Below are 22,565 nucleotides of genomic sequence, written 5' to 3' on the forward strand. Positions count from 1 at the left end.
ATCCCCTTTTCAGCAGCGCAATCTATCTTGGCCAACTGCCAAGCTATGCACTTCACTTTTTTTCCTTTTTAAGAGAATATATTTAGTCTCCAACATTCCCATGTGCTGCCGTCGTACTATCTGTACTTTTTCTTTTGAACAAGAAAGGAATGTATTTGGCAGAATTACAGCCCTCTCTTCTGTAGCTATGCAGTCGGCTGAAAACAGCTTAACCCGTTAAGTGCCACCGACGAGCCGGCTCGTCAGTGGAAAGCGCTCCAGGTTGCCACCGACGAGCCGGCTCTTCGGTTTTGGCACTCTGCTTTGCTCGATCCCTGCAACGCAGGAATCGAGCAAAACTGTAATCCAAACCCCGGGCTATGTGAGGTGGAGGTCCCCCTCACTGTGAGGGGGCTGGATTACCTTCAGTTTCACGTCGGCGTGCGTAAAGCACGTCGGCGTGAAACTGAAAGTAAAATCACTGCAGCAGCCATTTTCGGCTTCTCCAGTGAAAGAAAGAAGGTAAGAGCCCTTCTTTCTCTGCGTCGATCTCCGGCTGTATTTCAAGCCGGAGATCAAGGCGGGTATCGTTGTAAAGGGGAGATTCTCCCCTTTACAACGATACCCATTGTGTGGCATTGCTGCCCGCGGATCGGGCCCAGGGCGCGCGATCTGCGGGCAGCAATGTCACCGGATCAATACAGATGCGTTTGTGATGCGGGGGGTGAGGGGGGCTGCTTACTAGGTAAGCAGGCCCCCTTCCCCCTGTGGCCCCAAAGCATGGGCCACATCGCCAGAGACCCCTGGGGGCAGATGATCACTGCCCCCAGGGGTGAAAAGGAACAAAAAAATCGAGGGGAGGGGGTTTGGGGCCCTGGGGCCCACTAGACCACCAGGGATATGGCAAAAAGTGGTGTCCTTGGAAAGGAGAGGTTCTCCCCTTTCCAAGGACACCACATATATGAGGCATTTCAGGTCACGGATCGGCACAGAGCGCTCGATCCGTGACCAGCAACCCACTAGAACACCATGGATCCGTTTGTGAGTTGGGGGGGACGGGGGCTGCTTCAAGTAAGCAGCCCTCTCCCCCCTCCCGGCCCCCAAAGCATGGGGGAAACACGTCGCCAACAACAGATGTCATAACTTTCCGCGTTCCCACAGGTGTCCCGACGAAAAAGTTACCTCACATGTGTGGGTGCACCTACCAGGGGCGCAAAAGGAAAAGGGTAATCCGCTGGTAACCCTAAGCCTTTCGCCACAGCACAATTTGTTCATGTGGGCAACGTACAGATTTGGGCCTAGAGTGTCAAAGCCAGCAAGGAAAATAGGGAACCCCATGCATTTCCCAAAAGAGGACACCCGTGCGAATGCACAGAGGTCTGACTTGCGCGAAGTGGCGCAGAATTTATTACCCAGAACCCCAGCTGAACATTGTTTTTTTTTTTTTCCCCACCAAATATCACACTTTGTCGGGATTGTGGCTAATAAAAACTGGGGCAATTTGCACAAGGCAGACCTCTGTGGATTCCCACAGTGTCCTCTTTTTGGGAAATGCATGGGGTTCCCTCTTTCCCTTGCTGGCTTCGACACCCTAGGCTGAAATCTGTAGGTTGCCCACATGAACAAAATGGGCAGTGGCGAAAGGCTTGGGGTTACCAGTGTGTTACCCTTTTCCTTTTGCGCCCCCGGTAGGTGCACCCACACATGTGAGGTACCGTTTTCATCGGGACACGTGTGGGGATGCGGGAAGGTAGGCCACGTGTTGTTGACGGTGTGTTTCGGTGGGTGGCCAGAGCGAAATGTCTGAGAATTGTCTGCATTTCCAGCCAATTTCAGAGACATTTCCCTGTGTTCACTCACCGAAACACGTCGCCAACAACAGATATCATGCCTTCTCGCGTTCCCACAGGTGTCCCGACGAAAAAGGTACATCACATGTGTGGGTGCACCTACCGGGGGCGCAAAAGGAAAAGGGTAACCCGCTGGTAACACCAAGCCTTTCGCCACAGCACAATGTGTTCATGTGGGCAACCTACAGATTTGGGCCTAGGGTGTCAAAGCCAGCAAGGAAAACAGGGAACCCCATGGATTTCCCAAAAGAGGACACCCGTGGGATTGTGCAGAGGTCTGACTTGCGTGAAGCGGCCCAGGAATTATTACCCAGAACCCCTGACAAAGTGAACATTGTGTTTTTTTCCCCACCAAATATCACACTTTGTCGGGGATTGTGGCTAGTAAAAACTGGGGCAATTTGCGCAAGGCAGACCTCTGCAGATTGCCCCGGGTGTCCTCTTTTCGGAAATGCATGGGGTTCCCTGTTTTCCTTGGTGGCTTGGACACCTGAGGCCCATATCTGTATGTTGTGCCGGTCGGCAGAGCGTCTGAAATTCCGGTCTGAAAACAGACTTGGGGTTACTTGTGTTTTAGGCTTTCCGCTTGGCGGCCAGGTAGGTGCACCCACACATGTGAGGTACCGTTTACATTGGGACACCTGTGGGAACACGGGACGTTAGGCCATGTGTTGTTGGGGGCGTGTTTCGATGGGTGAGCCGAGCGAAATGTGCGGAAAATTTGTTTTTTCCCCCACATTTCGGACTTTGCAGGGGTGTCTGGATAATAAATTCTGGGGCGATTTGCGCAATTCATAACTCTTCGGATTCCCACGGGTGTCCTCTTTTCGGAAATGCATGGGGGTCCCTGTTTTCCTTGGTGGCTTGGACACCCGAGGCCCATATCTGTATGTTGTGCCGGTCGGCAGAGAGTCTGAAATTCCGGTCTGAAAACAGACTTGGTGTTACTTGTGTTTTAGGCTTTCCCCTTGGCGGCCAGGTAGGTGCACCCACACATGTGAGGTACGGTTTTCATCGGGACACCTGTGGGAACGTGGGACGGTAGGCCATGTGTTGTGTTTGTGGGATTTCCATAACGTTTTGACCCATTTGCTGGTGCCCTTTGTCACACATCCCTTTCATTTCCCTAATGTGCCCTACATTTAGTCGCTGCTTTAGGCACCATACACTTTTGTAACCTGCACAAGTCACCTACCCTTGAAAAGGTCTGCCTGTGCTCTTTCAAAAAATGTATGCTTGCCGTTCCTCACCACATTGGTTTTCCCGATTTACACATGCTAAGTGCGTCTGTTCAGGCCGTGAGCGTAAAACTCCTGTGTACCATGGCTCAGTGTTTGGCTTGTGGTATTGCTTTTTTTTATAAAACACTACAAAAAATGTGTGCGTTCCTAACTGCAAGAGTCGGGGGGAATGTAGCGGAGCATTGCTTTTCTCAAAATTCATAGAAGCCATTGCCGTACCAAGCCAACCATGTCCAACACATAACTTTTTTTTCGGTCATTTTCCCGCTTTTGCCACAATCTATGGCATTTTCCCCTACCTAGTGTTTGCCTGACCTACGCAAATAACCCCTTCCTAAACTTGGAATTTTGTCTACTTTTCAGAAATATATGCCTTTCCGTCCTCCAATTCGGCTTTCCTACCCTTTTCTCCCATTCCGTCCATGCATGTCCAGTTTGCAAAAATAGCCAAAATCGCCTACCTCTCACAAAACAGTTGATAACCACATGAAAATAATTTTTTACCGTTTCCACTCAACCTGTTCTTGAAAGCCAGGAAATTGGGGAATTCAGCACAGCAAACCATTTGTTCCTAGCTCTTACAAGAAAAAAACCAGAGGCTTCTTTGTACATCATTTTATTGGCATTTTTTGAAAAAAACCCAAATTTTCCTCCTTTTTGCTTATTTTCTCTCAACCCCCTACAGCAACCTAGGATTCCTGGGTGGCGTTACGACCGCCTACATTTGGGAAAAAAAGGAGCCAAATTTGGCCGAGATATCTCATGTAACAAAAAAGTTACAAGGCATTGAATGGCCACATACCGAAATCACCAATAAAGGCCTGGCACTGGGGAGAAATACCCATGGCACTTAAAGGGTTAAAGCCATCATTTGTCATATCTTGTTCAGTCTTATCTGGCCTTCGTTTCCAGTAACACTAATGCGTTTTTTTGTGAAGTTGATTAAGTAGTCTAACCTGTCTATGGTTGGCAAATAAAAGAATTAACCCAATGTTCACTATATTCTCGTTTTTACATGGGTTCAAAGATGATCACTTTTTCAAAACTTTATTCTGCATTTTTTGCCTAATATTGTATTTTTCCATAATTTAAATAACATGCATACACATTCTCATCCTTAGCTCATATTTACATCCTATTTTCTCCACTATTGATCACTTTAATTTACAGCTTGGTGCTAATTTTTCTTCAATAAATGTCTTTTTGTTAATTCCATAATATAAACAAATATACAGTACACAACACATAACACATAATACAATTTGACAAACATGACAGACTGGCCGGCCACATATATCTCAGTCTTCTCTTCAAGAAGTATCCTGCCCCTAATAATACCCTGTTTGAGATGTGAACCGTTCTTTAAACCTGTCTTTAACCAAGTTCCTTGCCGACGCCACCCGTAAATAGGGCTCTAGAAACTTACGACGCAGGAAACTGGGCATACTCTTTATCGTGGCACCTTCCCTCATGATACCTCTTAATTGCTTGGCCTCTCCTGACGTCAATTACATAATCACTCGACACTCATCGTCTCAAGTTAATTACCCCAACTTCCTGTTAATTCTTCTAAACTACTATATTTACACTCTTAAAACTTTGTTTTACCCAAAATAAAAACATCTTTCTAAAGACCCACAAAAATAATCCTTCAAAATAAATAGATAACTTTTCTAATGGGGTCCCCCAAAATAATTAAATCATTTTCAGAAAGACCCCCGAAAAATAACTTAAAATAATTTTTCTGGAGGATTTCCAAAAAACAACTAAAAATATTTTTTTCTTGGAACACTTCCAAAAAACAGCCCCCCTCTAAACCCCTTGTGCCAAGGCGCCTGACCCCTCCCCCCATGCTATCAGGTCTGGGAGTCCCCTCTCCTTAGTGATGTGTGAGCATCGGCAGTCTCTCTCTATTGTGCACGACATCCTGACCCCACTTAAAAGGGCTTTTCTGAAAGGCACTACATTTCTGTTTTTGCAGTATTAGAGCCATTGATCAACCCGACAAGTTATCTACATTTGGTTTGAAGGGTGTGGGGCTCTATTTCCTATACAGTCAGTTTGAGGGGGAAAGGGGTACCTCCTGTACAGTTGTCTTCTTTGGCAACCCTCTTTATCACTTCAGATAATGCCTGTTTTACATTAAACCAGGTCTATCCCACTTTAGACAAGTCTTTACTTTGTTCAACTTGTTTGATTGTACTTATAAGTAGTTATAATTATAATAATTGTTCTTTTAATACCAGCAAGTGGTTTCTAAGCGAGGGATTGGCAGTCAAACCTGTGTTGCGCTGTGTTGTCTTGCTTCCAAGACAAACGCTTTGCCCCTGAGCTATCCTTCCTCACCAGTATAGGCTAGATGTGCCTTAAACCTTTGAGATTCTTTGTCTCACATTCTCTTACTGCTGGCATCTGTGTTTCCTGTCTTTCCAGGGTAGGAATATATTCCATTTTTTATCCCCTCCTTTGAGGATTTCTGTATCTTTCTTTTACACAAGGTATTCACATTCATAAATATTACTCTTGGGTTTGTCTTTGGTTCACTTCCCTCTTTACGAACGTTATCCTTTCTTTCCTGGTATTAGCTCACTTTTAGCAATGATAATTCACTTGTATTCAACTCTCCTTCAATAAACCTTATTAGTTTTGTGGTTATTTTATCACACTTCTAATGCAGTCATATTTCCTTCTCAGTTGTACTGGTATGAGTTAGTCGTTCAGTATTATGCTCTTCATTATTCCTCCCGTGCCTCCCTGGTCCCCTGTTACCTTCCTTCCTCTGACTCTTACAGTTACGGCATTGGTTTGTTTTCTTCACTGCACTCACAAGTTGGCTTCCTCTTTGTCCTTCACCTGCGACCCTCGCACGTCTTCTGGTTTCTCCAATATCTCAGTGGGGATCTGCATACCTTGCAGCGGCTTCCCTCAGATGGTCTTGACGTCGTTACTCAGGCCTGCCGCCCTCCCTGGTGCATTCAGGGTCATGCCCTCCCCACTTCTTCTCCTCTCAGACTCTCTGGCACTCTGACCATTCAGCTTGTGTTTTCTTGCTTCACAGCAAGTTTGGAAATAGCGGGTTCTGCGCCTCATGATGGCTCTGTCTCTTCCCAGGCTAACATCAGCAGGGCACCTCCCCTGCAGACACTGTGCTCTCTCTCTCCTCAGCCTTGTTCTCTTGCTCCATATGCCAAGTGTTCTCCTCCCCATCCAGTTGTCTTGGTTGCGTGTCCTTAAAGAGACATTGGGCCTCATTATAACCCCGGCGGTATTCCACGGCTGCCGCCGGAGTTGCATTTTTTCTGGCACCCGTCAATGAGGAATTAACGGGTAATTCTGACATTGCCGGAGCCGGTAATTCCTGCATTGCCGGGTGCCGGAGCCTGTCAGTCCCCATTCCCATTGAGTCCCGTAGGGCTCATGGGAATGGGGACGTCGGCTGGACATGCTGCGCTTGCGGGTGCCGCTATGCCCGCCAGGCCAGAACTGGCAGGCTGACAGGCGCACGCGAGCACAGCTCGTAGTATGGCGGTCCGGGAACAACGGTACCGGCATGCTTCTTGGTACCGTAGTTCCCGGACCGCCATGCTTATGAAGCCCACTTTCTCATTCTCCTGAAGAATAGCATTCATCAGCCTCTTCTTCGGCCCAGTCTTGGTACTAGTAAGACTTGGTAGTCCCATGTATGTCATGGAGTTTGCTGGTGAAGGGAGTTCCTCACAGGAATGGGAGTCCTTGTCCTCAAATGGGGAGTCTCTCCCGGTGAGGTCCCACTTGCCTCAACCCCTAGGGACAGTGTTGTGGAGCGGACTCGCCTCCCTAGCCTCACAGTGGATGCCTCCCCCTGGGGAGAAGGGTTGAATTCCCTTTATCCATCCCACTATGTGTAACTTTGGTAATGGAATTAGTACCTGGAAATTGGATGGCAGTGGTGCTAATATTTGTATTTTTGAGGGCAGTACTTCTCAGTGGTGTGAATTCTTGGGCCTTTGCATTACATGATATGTTATATCAGTACCTGACATATGAGTTTCTGAGCATATTATGTCAATACGTGGAAAAGGATTGTTCTTCCTGGGCTTATGATGGCAACAGCTGTTAAATGGTGTGAGTACCTTGACACATGATGCTTCTGCCTAAATATCAGCCAAAGCTATTGGTGTTGCCAGAGCTCATTTTCTTTGTTAAATTGAGGGGGAAATCTAAGATCATTAGGTAATTTTCTATTCTCACAACTTACAGGTGAATGGCAAGGACAAACTATAGCAGTTGGTTACAGAAACGTGAGGTAACTCAGATCATTATTTGTAGAGATGGAAGACATTTCCCAAATAGGGTCACAATTGATGTAAACCCCCAAACCAAAATGGCCTTTCAACCACTTTCCCAGTGCTCCTAGATGGAACATACTGCAATGTTATGCAAATTAATGCTGGAATGAAACCGGTTTTTCCAAAATCATTTATTTATTATTGTTCTATAAATGTAATGATTGTTCCACTTTTCTCTGAAAAAATACAATTTAGTAAAATGGATTTTGTTTCCTTAGGTCAAATACATCTTTTCAGATAAAACTGGTACTCTTACTTGTAATGTGATGCAGTTTAAGAAGTGCACAATTGCAGGAATTGCTTATGGGTAAGTTGTTAAGAACGATTAATGCTATTCTTATTTCTTTCAGTTTTTTTATTATTATAACTGTAGAGTTTCAAAATAAACAAGGGAGGAGAACCCAAGTTAGGATTTTTACTTTATAAAACAATTATTTGAACTGGCAAACAACTCCACTGTCTGTATATCATTTTTTACTCTGCTTCCCCATCCTCCTTTCCTCTCAAGCTAAATGTACCTGGTTGTAACATCGCTGTGATGCTCTAGGGTTTTGTGCGCTTAACAAATGTAAACCATAAATAAACAACATAAAGATATAAGGAACAATTATCTGTTAATAACATTAATTTATTCATGAAGAACACCACTAGCTATTAACAGAGGCTTAATAAAGGGTATTATAAAACCAGTAGGTTTTAAGCACATCCTCAAGTATTAACAGTGGCTAGTTACATATTGGAAAATAACCGAAAAAAGGATAGGGTGATGTGGAACACCAACCAAGTGTTTGACATTCCAGGGGAGGGCAAATTGTGTCTACTGCTTCTTCAGAATGCATTACAATCTTCAGCTGTCATAAAATTCCAGAGTGTTTTCCAATCAGATTAAAAAAATAATTAAAAAATAAGTGCCTAGGTCTATATATATATTATTATATGGCTAGCCTACCAAATCTGCCCATTAGTATTCAGTTTTCAGTTTCTGGAGTCTGCAGTAGCATTTAACATCTTAATGGCTCTATTTTTACCGTCCTCATGCTTCTTTGTACCTAGAATTAGCAATTTCCCTTAATAGGCTGAATCTCTTTTTATACAATTAATGGGTTTAGTTTTCACTTATGTTGCACATTTTTACATGTGGCCAAACATGTTTTTTCTAGAGTCTCAGCCACTGAAGACTTGAATTTTTGCAAAAATGAAGCACGTTAGTTATCACCGTACTTAGTACTTCCAGCATAGATTATAGAGGGCACAAACTAAACATTGGACAATCAGAAGTACTACACCACACCAGGCCCTACCAGATAGGCTGGCAATAGGACCTGAACCTTATGGGTTTAAGCTCAGGTCTAAAACTATGTGTTACTGTGAAAGCTCTTGAGAATGCTACAAGCGACCAGGAGAAACACAGCTGTAGACAATTAAATGGATGTTATGTCAGGGCGGGCCCTACTATATCAGGGCATCAGAAACAAAGGCGAGAAGGTAGGAGTGAGAGTACAAGGAAGGTTACTAGGAAGAGTACCGATAGTTAAGGTCAAGAAAGAAATCGAGAACCAGAGAGAGTTGGAAACCTAGAGAACACCTGAAGGCAGGCTCGAGAAGCCAGAGAAAGAGACGTGAAGTGTGTGGTTTGAGGGAACGCACAAGGAAGTCTCATAGGCAGCTGGGGAGGTTGGCCATGGTGAAAACAGAAACGAAGAAAGGAAAAGGCGTCCGGCATGAAGGCAGAACGCCCAACACTATACAGCTGAAAGCTGGTGCTGGTGGATGAGAGCCACGACGAACAAGAGGAGGAGTGGCTGAACAACCCGGTTAACTAGAAGTATATTGTTTGTAAGACGCAAAGAAAGCGTCATACCAGTCGGTCAAGAGTCGTCCCTACAGAAAGGACAGCGCTTGAGTCGTGGTGACATGACCTGTAGTGGGTGGACCGAACTGTGCCGAAATCACAAACCTTACTTGTTCCCACAGCTACCGATACCGACCTGAGCATTATCCAGAGAGGTAGTGGCTAGACGATCAATACAAGAAAGGATGGTTGATATCCCTGGTCTGCTTGCTGAAAGCCAGTGGTACATGGCCCAAGAATCAAACCCGGACGCGAGTGGGGAAAGACGATTGAACGTCATGAAAACCTAGCCCGAACGGTGAAGACTCCTGACACCAAGTACCAGGTAACATTAATTATTAAAGTCTGGGAGAGGGCCAAGAGAAAACTAAGAGCCTCAGAGAAAATTAGTAATACCAGGAGGTTGTAAAGAACTGTTTGCTGAACACATACAAAGATTAAGAACAGTAAAAAGCTACCGCTCACCTTGGCAGTTGTGATTAAACTTTGTTGGTACTGCTGTGGAACCCAGACACCCCTTGAGCCGTATTCAAGGGGTTACCTTCTTGAGTATAACCCAAAGAAACCGAAACCCATCAACGGTTCTTATGGACAATCCTTGACGAGAACAGATTTCTCAGGAGGGCAATCGTTGATGTAGGAGTGGTCTGCCTGAACACACCCCATCCAGGGAATCATCCAGGGCTGGTCTACTGAGCCAAACTCCAATCATCATCTGTCATACATTGCTTATTGGTCACACCAGGTCCTGCCAAGAGTCCTGTCTTTCAACTCATGACATTAACCTGTCTCCCTCGTTTAGAAGAAAACCGTAATCAATGTCACTTTGATACTGTAAACCATAAAGAAATAGAGAAACCCATAAACCATTTTGTGATACAGTTCCCAGGCCAGCATCATGGAGGTGTGGTGCTGGAGAGTTAGGAGGACTCCAGGGAACAGCTTCATCATCCCAGTGGGGGTGAATCAAGAATTATACCAAAAAAAAGATTGTGAAAACCTCATTCTCCTAGCACCACAAGAAATGTATGTGATGGTTTGATTTTCTATTGGGTTACAGAGAACCTGGAACTTTGGAACATTTGCTTTGAACAACCTAAGAGGTGTTTGGACGCTTTGCATCCAGGAGAAGGGAGTTGTCATTGTCCTGGATTATGAACAGTAGCTGGACTTTATGGTGTTTTGTTATAGTGACAGGGATAGAGTAGGACCCTTTGTGACCAGGACAGACTTCCTGGCAAGCACTTGATTTTCTTTAGTATAGGTAGGGAAATCCCCTTAGAGTTAGGGATAGATAGGTTTGGTTTATCATTTAATAAAAGTCTATAGCAACCACTGTGGCACCACTTGGCCAGTCTCTTCAAGTGGAAATAGGGAGGTGGTGAGAACGAAAGGAACAACAGAGGATGTAGTACAATCAGAAGGAAGTTGGTTGCTCTAGGTTAGAATAGCATCAGGAAAGGAGGGAGGAAGCCAGGAGGAGGCGTTAGGATCCTGGGTGCAGGAGTAGGTGGTGGGACCCAAGGAGAAGGAGGTGTTAGTGATAGCAGCCCCAATTTTGTCAAACATAGTTTTGAAAATTGCTTGTCCTATGCTGTTGGTAAGCTAATGTCATCGATGAGAATTCAAATGCAGTTGGTGTGTGCTCTTGGGGTTTCACATTTGTGTAATGTTTTTGTCAGTGTTGTATTTATTTTTCAAAGGTGGTAATTCAAAGTTTAGTTTGCCCTCTTTTTGCCAAAGTTTCCTGATGAGGAGACACAAGTATGAAGACATTCTGTTCTAGCACCAGTGTCCCACAATTTTACATTTATATTGCGCACTAAACCTAAGGGCATCAAGGCACTGTTGGAGAACACGTTGCCTGGCTGACAGCCATATGTTGGACGCATGGACAAGGTTCTCTAGGTGAAGAGCCATGTTTTCAGCAATTTCTGGAAGGACCAGTATCATTGTTCTTCTATGAAGGTGGGCGAGGGGGGGTTGTGCATTCCATAGTTTTACTGCAAAAACTGGGAATCTAGAGCCACCCACTCTGGCCAGTCTGAATTTGGGCAGATGAGCTGATTTGAATAGGCAGTTCTGGTCAGTCTTGTTGAGTGTGCTTTAATGAATTTCTGAGCAAGGTAGGGGAGGGCAGTTTTAAAGAGCAACCCGTGGGTCATTGACAGCATTTTGAATGTAATCCGTTCTTGTATAGCGAGCCAGTGAGCCTTTCTTCTAGCAGTGGTGAGATATCCTCGTTTGGGAATGTTGAGAGCCAATCTGAGAGGATTTTTCTGGATCACTTGCATTTTATGGATATTGCGCTTAGTGTTGACGGCAAATAGAGCGTTACAGTCATCTAGTCTAGAGCCTATTACGGCTAGGGCAATGGTGAATCAGCTGTCAGCAGACAGGGTCTGCAGGCACTGTGTTTGATGGTGTGGGCAGCAGAAGAGGAGATGGCATTAACATGGCGTGTAAGAGAGAGAGGGGCGTCTAAGTAGACTCCAAGTGTCTTCACTGTTTGAGAGAGCAGGGAGGGAGATTCCGTCAATGGTGAAGGAAGCATATTGATGGTTAAGGTTTTTGAGACCGTGGGCAGACCCACAAGTAGGATTTCATTTTTTTGTCTCGACGTACAGCGCGTGGCCATCCAGGCTTGGATGGGCTGGTGTACAGTGTTTAACTTCTCAGAGTCTTGAATGTAGTTGCCATAGAGGGAAAGGAGAATCTGGGTATTATCAGCGTCATTGGTGTAGGAGATGCCCTTTGAGTCTAGGAGGTCGAAAAGAGGTTTTTGAAGATATTTTAGAATTTTGCAGGGACACAGGAGCCTGGAGAATGCTGCAGAAGATGGGTGCTGGAGGGGGGCGCTTGCATTTTCCACAAAGACTCTGATTATTCTGTCCATCAGGAAACAGGCGATCCAACTCAATGATTTTTGCGAGAAGTTGGCAGTGGAGGTAAGGTTTTGGCACAGTATCCTAAGGTCTACTAAGTCAAACGCTGCCGAGAGGTGAAGGAGAAGCAGGAGAGCTGGCTTCCCTGCGTTCTTGATCTCTTCTAGCTGGTTCTTCAGGTCAAGCAAGGCTGATTCCATGCCATATCCCGGGCAGAAGCCGGAATGACGGCTACCCAGGATGTGGTTGGACACAAGGTATTGCTGGATTTAGAGGTATGCTTTCCAATCTTGAATCTTCAGGAAGAAAGGGACTGTTGTAATGGGACAGTAGTAAGTAGGGGTAATAGGGTCCAGTGATGGCTTCATTAGCAGCGCAAGTACCCAAGCATCCTTGAGGCTAGTGGGGGATCCAGCATGAGGAAAAGGAGGATTGATGATGAATGTTGTGATGAAAGGGACCAGGGCTTCCGCACAGTGCTTTATAATTGTAGCTGGGCATGGTTTCAGGCCTTTCAGTAGAGAGCAGACCTCGGCTTTGGTGACAGTATTGAATCAGAAAGGGACGAGATCTCTCGAGGTTGTAGTGGTGTGAGGAGGTTGTCTGTTGGTGCTATTAGTGATTTGCTTCTGTTGGATTTTGTTGTGAAGCATGGAAATTTGATCAAGAATGGGACTTTGTATCTTGGTGCACCAAGTCTCATTTTATGAGGAATCTATTGTGGTTGAGGCGGGGCATTCAACTTCTCGGAGTATGGTAAAGATCTCTTGCGTATTGGATATAGCATTGGCAATTCTCGTATTGTAGGTTGCAGATTTTTCTTGTAGAATGGCTAGCTTGTATGTTTAGTGACGGTGGTGACTATGGACTTGAGTGACAGAGGGGGGTTTGTCTCGATTTGGCCTCAGCCTCACGTTTCTTGGAGCCGAGAGCTAGGATGTCGGGCGTGAAACAGGAATTGATGAGGGTGGTGGGTTTGGGTTTGGTTTTGCGAGGTGCGAAATGGTGTCGACTGGATGCACCATCACATTGAAGTTGGCAAGCATGGCTGGCTCCAAGTGAGGTGGAGACGCTGATTGAAGTGTGTCAAGCAGGGGCAGGATACGGTCTTCAGTAAAATTGCGCAAACTGTGTGCGATTGTAGGTGTCCTCGGTGGGGCTGAGCGGGTAGGTGGGACGTTGTGCGAGACTATGAATGATATGACATGGTGGTCAGTCCAGGAGCAAGGGAGGTTGGTGAGGACTTAGACCTTGCAGTTAAGGACCAGTAGCCAGTCTAGGGTGCAACCTTTTAGGTGGGTAGGTGCTGTGATGCATTGTTTGAAGCCTAGGTCCTTGAGGGTGCTAGCTACGGAGGCCGCATTGCTGTGATCTGGGTCACTGGGACCTAGGTTAAGGTCACCAAGAAGGATGGTTTTTTGAGGTGACTTGATAATGGTACTAAGCAAGTGTAGGATGTTCTCTCAAATGAATGAAGGGAGCCTGGTGGACGATACTTGAATGTGATTGACCTGTGTGTGCACATTTATTTAGCAGATGGTTAAGTAGTTGATGAGCTGCATCAGGTTTTCTCCTGCATGCAATCTGTAGGATGTGGGTACAGTGCAACAATTTTTTTGTTTGTTTATAGAGCGTAGGTGAGAGCAGTGAATAAAGCCTGGAAAATGGGTGCAGGCTTTAGAAGGTGGGTTGACTTGAGGGGCCAGGTACTGCCACACGTTAAGTGAGGCAGGACCAGCAGGCCATGTGGGGCGGTTCCCCTGGTCTATCCCACCCTTCCCCTGAAGCATGACAAGGACCCACAAATGTGCACGGCCCCTTAAAAAAGCATTAGACAACATGGCCAAAGCACATGGGCCCTACAATGCACAGAAATAGGAACAAAGATGGCACCAGCCACAATTATTCGCTCGTGTTGCCTGGCCACACAGAGGACGAGATCACAATGCAAGGTAAATTTTGCCCGTAAGTACTACCAGGCCAATCATATCCATTAAACAATTATCCCTCACACCTGAAGGACATTGAGTAGGGAAGGTGTGGGAGGAAATGCCAATCCCTTGTAAAGTGGGAGGGAGATGGCAGACAAGTGTGGGAGTTAGAGTGCTGGAGGCGAGAAAGGGGGCAAAAAGAAGGTTGGCTTGGAGATGTTTGGAAGAGACCAGGTGACTGGTGTGAGAAACCAGAGGGTATCCTCACACCTACTCCCCTTTCAATCCTCTTCTCAGGTGGCCAAAGAAAGGTCATCGCTTTTGGATCGTGACCATGGGGGCAGAGAGGCGAGGGAGCATCTCCTGGGTGGAGGTTTCATGGGGATTTGGAAGAGGATTTTCACAGGCGAGACATGGTACCCCCCTTTCCATTGTGAAGACCAGCCTAACCCTTCCCTGGCCTTTATGGGCTATTGTAACAACATTCCCAACATTTTCCATCATTTAACACACTATGGTACTGGGACGAGAGAAGAAGCAACTAAGAGTAATGAACACTGGTGGTCATTGCACCACTCTAGAACTGAGACGAGTATTGTAAAGATCTGGCATGTCCCGTTAACTATGGTCAGACATTTGGACTAAATTGCCCAAACCAGAGGTCATTTACCAAGCCTCATGAGTATAAGAGTGCAGGCAGTTCAAGAAGGCGGGACAGAGAAACCTGCTTCTAGGAAGCAGGAGCTGTGGTGAGCTACGTGAAGGGAACTGGCGTGCAACCTGGAGACTGTGACACTTGGCGAGGAAGAGCAGAGAGAGGGAACAGGTGGGACGAAGGCAGACCAAAGCCGAAGGGGCTGCAAGAGGTCTGGAAGCAAAGAAACCACTTTGGAGGGATGGCCCACTCAACTGCCCAGAGAGCGCTGCTCCACCCGCTGAGAGAAGGCTGGCAAGTGTGCACAAAGCTGTGTAACAGGCGGGAGAGGCAGCTGGGTCCCCCCAGTGAACAAGCTGCAGAAGGCGCATTTAGAGCATGATCGGTTACCGATAATGGAACGCTGAACAGACTGGTGAGCCTGGCAGACACCAGTGGGGAAAATGGGTTGTCTAGACAGGGCAGATCTCTATGCTAAGAGTCTGATACATGAAGGGAACATACAGAAAGACTGCTAAGCATACATGCAAGACAGAACCTTGAGTTACATAAGGGAGAATACTTGGAATCCTGAATATCAAAGTGAGCGAGTAACGTGGATGAGTTCCAAATGTACCCTTTTGAATACCAAACAAACAAAGCCTTATTGAATACTGTACAGAATTAAAGCAACAGGAAAGTATGACTGAACAAGTACTTCTAAATGCTGCATAGAGATAAAGCAAATGAAGAGAATGTTTTGAATGGGACAAACGAAACGTGGTGCAGGTGGCAAATACCACAAAGCAAGTTGAATGAAATACAAGTGTTGGCAAAGCAAGTAAAATCCTAAGAAGGATGTTAAAAGAGAACCAAGTATCAACAGCATAACCAACTGAATGGTGAGCAAGCTAACCCCGATAAAGGGTTGAAAGAGGATATTTCTAATACTAAAAGTACTGTTCACTGTCATGGCAAAGCAGTGGACAGTTGTTGCAAAAACTGATGAAAGGGGTATCGGTTGCGTGACCGGTGATGGGCGGACCGCGTGGTCTGTTAACTGCATGTAAACCGATGGAACCCCTGCATGGGAGCAATATTAAAGAACAGCCGCCAGGAAAGGGTTCTAGCTTGCGTGACCTGTGATGGATGGACTGTGTGGTCCGTCAACTGCGCCTAGACAGAGGGACCTGCATGGAAAGCAAATGAAAGGGGGAGTCAAGAGTGTAAACCTTGCATTGGTGAACCACCAAAACTACCCTTGACGAGAAGGTTGGGGAGAATCCCAATCCTTTGAGAATGTTTTTGTTTGAACTTTCTATCTTAAACTTCGGGAAGAGAACCCTGCGAGGTTTGTGGAACTATTTTGAACCTGGAAAGTAAGCCAGGAGCTGGTAGAAGCTCAGAACTTTGTTTGGCACCATATTTCTGTTATTACCGACATTTCTGCACATTGTTTAGCTTTAGTTGTGAGGGCAAGTCTAGGTTTTGGACACAGAAATACTTTTAAGTGGAGCTCTTTGACTCACACTGTCCTTAGTTTCTTTAGGTTGGGAAATCCCACCTTAGCTTAGGGCAAGTTAGGACTTCATCCATCCTGACATGATGCCTTCACAATGGAAGTAGAGAAAAAAGGGTGCTGTGGAAGAGGGTTTCGTGTGATAATTCTGCATTTTAAAGGTCACACACAAACAAGACTGATTCATTTCAGCAAATTTTGTGCAACCTTCAAATGCAGAATTATCAGTATTTTGGGGCTTTTACTCCCACCCTGAACCTTCTTAAGGCTGATTCCTCTGCCCCCCACTACCCTCTCTCATGCTGGTGTGATTTCCAGGCAATTTGAGGGCAGGCAATTGGTTTCAGGCTCCTTTTACTCCCCCGCCACCTCCCTTCCCACCCAAAAAAAATGTTCCCCCATCAGCACTCACCACACACACTGACACTTGCAAACACACTTACCTGCTCCCCCAACACAAACATTACCCCTGATCGCCCACACAGACACACAAACATATAGACTGACACACTCACTCACACACAACACTTACCCGTGACACCCATGACTTCCTGCTCATGATCCGTGGCCATCAGGGGTGGCATTTGTCAGCCCTTGCATGCATTCGTGTGCAGCGAGTGTCATGATGGTTTCGATTTAGAAAGACCGCTAGGAGAAGAGCTGGCGGCGAGAAAACTGGAGAATGAACAGAAGGAGGTGATGAGAGATTCATTCTTTGTAAGAAGGGAGACATCAAGGTGCTATTGGAAGATAAATAGAAGATGATAGTCGGGAGATTAGATGGTGTTGCAACTCCAGAGGGAACAGATGAGGAGAGCTGTAGTTGTGCAGAAAGATCAGCCAGTGGAATGACGGACCGTTTGTGTCAGGAGAACCACTAAGAGAAGGAGAGGGAATGAGCAGCTTAATCCGATTAATTAAGAGAGGGAAGGTATCCCATATGGCTAGCAAACCAGTGTGAATGGGAAGAGTTACAAGCACTTGGCAAGACAAAGGGGAGGAAGTAGGAGTAAAGTATGAGGAGCACTAGTAAAAGAGAGATCTTAATAGAAAAGAGGAACCAAGGTACAATAGTGTTACAGACGCGCAGGGAGAGTGTAGCAAGAAGAGATGGCCTCGTGTTGATTAGAAACCCCCTATGCTAGAAATCCTTTTCTCTGAACCAACCTACCTGCCAAAGACCAGCAGAAGACCATGGAGCCCAAGCTCCCTGGTCTATAGCCTTATTCCAGTTGTTATAACACCTTGAGCATTAACATTGTTAGACCCCTGGAAGCAAGTCCCTTTGAGAAGGGGAAAAAGAGAAGACCGCAACAGCTGGAAGTTGGAGAAACATAAGAGGGACTGAAAATCTAACATCCTGGATGGAAACATGTTGCACTCCTTAACATCCAGAAGACTTACAGACTTTTCTCCTCATAATCCGGTGAGTGGAATAGAAAGGAAACCACTCTCCCACAGTGGAGTAACTTTGCTGAAAATGTTGGGGGGGACATGACATTTAAATGGGGCTTTTGCCAAATGTGTGAAACAAAATGGTGTGCCAAAGAAGTTGGGGGAGACAAACACCCTTGTCCTCCCGCACCCCTAAAATTGCACCCGTGGATCAGGCAGAAAGTGACATCAGGCATACCGCTGCCCTCTGTGGCCATGGAACCATAGGTCTAAATGGCTAATGGGCTCTAGGGAGAGCGGAAAAGCAATTGGCATAAAATACCTGGTGCACAATACTCTATTCAGAACCACACCAACACCACCTACCCAGTCTTTCTGCACGTCTTTCTTTGAATCTCCTAGGGAATCCTGGTATCAGTGTCCATTGGCCAGTGAATCAGCAGGGACCTAAATACCCGACAGCCTGAGGATGCTGTGGTGAGTTAGGAGGACGTGGACTGTGATTATTCATTTTATTAAATTCATTATTAAAGAAAAAGATAAAGGTCTAACTTTCCCTATAATATAAGATATCCCTGCATAACCAAAGTAGCTATGGTGCTTGTCAGTGATAAGTCTTAAATGACTCTGTCCACTGTCCAAACTAACCGTCTCTGGCCTTACCACTAGCCTAACAACTAAGGACAGGAGAATGACTCCCTTCTCCTGTTATGTTTGCTGCTTGCAAACTTCAGTTCAATATGGTATCTTCAAATCGTCTCTGGTGACTACTTTTATCAACTCACATAGTTCATGTAGTACTTTCTGGGGTTTCCCCTCTATTTTCTTGAGATTTGGTTTTCCGTTCTCTTCTTGTCTTTCTTTTGACTTTTCCTATATATGATACTGTTCTCCCTTTCCCCTGGTAGGGTTGTCTAATATTGACAAATTTCTCTCTATACTTTGTTTCGTGGTTTCGCCAGCATTGGATCTTTCATAGATTCACATGCTGTGAATACTCCCACTCATCAGGCTGGGAATCCTCAGTAACATAGAGCAGTTTAAACTTAAATGGAAAACCATGTCACTTTTGTGCTCTAGTACAGTCATTTTGGGTCATACTGCCCAGAGCCAATAGGAAGACCCTCCTTAACTCCTCCTCTGTCGACCATCTTCAAATGATGTACTGCACATTAGTGTTAGGAGTCCTCAAATACTCTCTCTCCAACTATTCTTGATTAATTGAGTTTTAATACATTTTCAACTAATTATTTAATCTTTTCGATGTCTTCTTGAGGAGGATACAGCATCCACATATGTGTCCCATACTGACGAATTTGAAGACTTTATCACGGCCGATGGGGAACCGGATGATATCCCGATTAGAGACTCACTCCCTGATGAGGTGGGGGCTTTCCATGCACTTATGCCCAGGGTGGCAAAGATGTTCGGCCTCACCCTGGAGGAGAGTGAGACTCTACACCCAAACCTGCACCGACAGGCCCTCAGACGAGAGGGTGGTGACTCTTCTGGCAAAGGTGCGCTGCCTCAGCAATGCCCAGATGACCTCTGTCTGCAATAACAAGTATTACAATTACAAGTATTTGCTGAGGATGTTGTTATTGTGCATCCCTTTGATCACTCGCTGCAGGCTGCACATGCAGCTGGTGCAGGAATTCCTGGATGCATGATGTATACAGGCTACAGGGTCCTGGGATGACTGCATCCTTCTGACGCAAGCTTTCAGGCCGAGACTTCACTGGTGGTCGGTGAGGGAACATCTGGTGGAGGGTGCCCCTTTCAGGCTGTCGAACCATCCGACCACTGTCAGGACGGATGCCTCGCTGGAGGATTGGGACGCCCACTGTGTGGGGACCAACACACAAGAGGCATGTGGCCCAGAGAGAAAAAGAGCCTACACATCAAACTACTGGAGTTGTTGGTGATTTTCTGGGTCTGAAGTCCTTCCTCCCCTTACTAGCGGGGAAAGTGGTATGGACAATGCAACCTCAATGTTTTATGTCCACAAACAAGTAGGGACCAGGTCCCCATATCTATCAAAGGAAGCTCTGTCTCTCTGGCAATGGGCTTTGCAGCACCACATGTTTCTCATTCCACTCCATATGCCAGGGATTCAGAATACCGTAGCAGACTACCTCAGCAGGGAGTTGCCCTCTTGCCACGAGTGAGAGTTGCACGAGGATCAACTTCACCAGTTCCAGAGGTGGGGCACATCAGAGATCGCTCTTTTCACCACATACAGCAACAGTTAGTGCAAGACGTTCAGCAGCTGATTTCCCCCATCCGGAGAGCTTGGGGGACGCCGTTGCCTTCCCCTGGGAGGATAAGTTCCTGTACGGACTTACCCCCCCCCCCCCGCCAACCCCCAATCCCACTGGTGCCTCGAGTCATCCACACCTTCAGACTATATAGGTGCAAACTGATATTATAGTTGCCCCTGCGTGGCCGAGACAGTTTTGGTTCTCCTACCTCCTCACCCTCTCGTCAGCTGCTCCTCTCAAGTTGCATCCACACCAGGCTCTCCTGTCCAGGAACCAAGGGGCAGTGCTGCCTCACTCACTCGGACGGACTGGCTCCTGTGTTCTTAGAATTTGGATCCTTGTCCCTTCCACAAGACTGCCAAGAGGTCCTGGCACGTGCAAGAGCTCAGTCCACTTTCAAGTGCTACAAAAGCAAGTGGAGATGCTTTCAGGTGTGGTGCAGGAACCATCAGTTGCAGCCTCAGGACGTCCGGCCACAGGATATCTTACCTTGTTGTCTGCCTCTGGCAGGCTTGACGCATTCTTCAATCAAAGTACATCTGGCTGCAAACTCCAGGTACAACCATTCCACAGGTGTGCCATCCCTGTGGTCCCACCAGCTAGTGAAGGAGTTCTGACGTGGGCTGTTTTGGTGTTTTCCACCAGTCCGTCGCCTAGCTCCAGCGCGGGAACTGAATGTGCTACTAGCAAAGCTCATGAAACCACCCTTCGAGCCTGTGCACCAAGAATCCATCAAGTATCTTTCCTGGAAAACTGCTTTTTTGGTGGCCATAACATCGGCCAGGCTAGTGGGTGAAACCCAGGCATTTACCTGCAAGCCGCTTTATTTGACGTTTCACAAGGACAAGGCTATCATGAGTACTAACGCCGAGATTTAGGCCAAAGGTGCCATTGGCTTTCCATCTTATTCAACCAGTGGTTCTGCCAGCGTTCTTCAGGAACCCTGACGTCTCCAGCGGAGCGAGCACTGCACACGCTGGATGTGGTGCACGCCTTCAAGTACTATGTGGCACGTACTAAGTCACTCCATTCTATGCATCAACTGTTTGTGTCGTTTATACCATCTGGGCCAGAGAAGGCTCTGTCAAAGTCCTCCATTCCAAGATTGATTGCGGACTGCATTTCCTTCTGTCATCTCTTTACTCGGGTCTCCGCAACTGAAGGATCTCTGGTTTTCCAAATACCGGTTTGTTCCGTTTCGCTGGAGTGGTATCTGTGTTAACAGGACCGCATGTCCACCACGGCTATTGTGGCCGCGGCACCACTCTTCCTCTCGTTCCTTTCCTCCCTTCTAGGACATTGTGTGTCCGTTGGGTCTTCTCTCCTGCTTGTTCTTGCGAGACACCACCCGTCTCTCTATGGTTTCTGCTGCTTGTTCTTGCGAGACACCACCCGTCTCTCTGGTTTCTGCTCTCTCACAACTTGAGCCATTTAGTAATTTACAGGCTTCTCTCCTTCCTCTCCAGGCTCCTCCCCTTTCCTAGGCTATGTAGCCGTGAGACTTTACCAACAGGGTTCCGTAGGTTCCGTAGTCCCGCTTCTCTGTGACTTCTCTTCTTCTCCACAGGTTATTCTCCTCCCCCCAGTTAAAGAGGAGTTCTCATTTAAAGGAACACCTGCAGTTTCCTCTTGACAATAGCACATAAAGATATTTTCTTATATAACTCTTACAGGATATGTTTGAAGAGTTGATATTGGTATGTTCTCGAGGGATTTCCTTACAGAAACGGGCGTCCTTGTCCCCAAAGGGTGAGGTTGGGTTGGGGGAAGGTCTCTCCCAGTGATGTCTGTAAGGAAGATCAACAGTAAGACAGGCACAAGTGACCACTGTTCAAGGGTGTTTATTGAAAAAGGTTTGAAAAACTCCTATCTAATCCTAAATCTAAAGATGGGAGCAAGCTATGACCATAAAATAACGCAGTCCTAGTGGTGTCTTCTCAAAATAAAAGGACCTATACTAAAAACAAAACTATTGCCAATCCTTACCTCTAATCACAAATAGTGTGGGAAACCGTGTTATGTAAAAGAAACAAGTGTCCAAGAAATGATAATTCAGGATATTAAGGCCGTTGGCCTCCCGTCCCTATGTTTTCAACGCGGGACAAGGTGACCCACTCGAGCTTAGCACAGTCTCTGGCTTCTCTAGCACAAGGGTGCAGTTCAAACATAAGCATCAGGGCCTTCCGTTCCCAAGTCTCTTTGCCTTTAAAAGTCTCTTCTTTCAGAGGGCTTAATGCGACAATCAAACAATACGTTATTTTCCTCTCAGAATTTCACACACACTCAATTTCTCAGGTGATTCACTATTCACCTCGGACCCCCCTCAGATCCTCTTTAGCCTAATGCTCTTAGGATGTGCATGTATCCAATTCATATATCCAATTTATTGGGTGATTCACGGTACACCCCGGATCCCCCTGAGCCGGGCTCAGATCCGTTCAGTACGATGTTCAATCAGTCTCCCTCTGCTGGGCTCGGACCAATTTTAATTTACTTTATCACAAACTTGCTTTAACCAGAAGCTCTCAGCTGATCTCCCTTGTTCAGGCTCGGACCAACTGTATCTACTTTGTCATCAACTTTCTTTACTCTATTAACATCAAAGACGTTCGATTGTGCGTGGGATTTTGCTTGACCCGTTGCAGGACCCCTTTGATTCAGAGTCCTTTGTCACTCTTTTGCTTTTGCCA

The 22,565-nt window shown here is 46.3% G+C and overlaps 1 protein-coding gene across 4 annotated transcripts in view; it reads left to right on the plus strand.

Annotated features, from left to right (window-relative positions):
* ATP8A1 (ATPase phospholipid transporting 8A1) overlaps positions 1–22,565 on the plus strand; it is a 1,730,029-nt gene that overhangs the window by 511,069 nt on the left and 1,196,395 nt on the right. For all 4 annotated transcript variants that reach the window (XM_069631739.1, XM_069631741.1, XM_069631738.1 and 1 more), the window contains exon 14: positions 7,617–7,705. In XM_069631739.1, the coding sequence (XP_069487840.1) occupies positions 7,617–7,705 (89 nt within the window). The remainder of the gene's footprint in view (positions 1–7,616; positions 7,706–22,565) is intronic.

Source organism: Ambystoma mexicanum, chromosome 6q (assembly GCF_040938575.1).
Source record: "Ambystoma mexicanum isolate Mex_15411 chromosome 6q, UKY_AmexF1_1, whole genome shotgun sequence".
Taxonomy (NCBI): Eukaryota; Metazoa; Chordata; class Amphibia; order Caudata; family Ambystomatidae; genus Ambystoma; species Ambystoma mexicanum.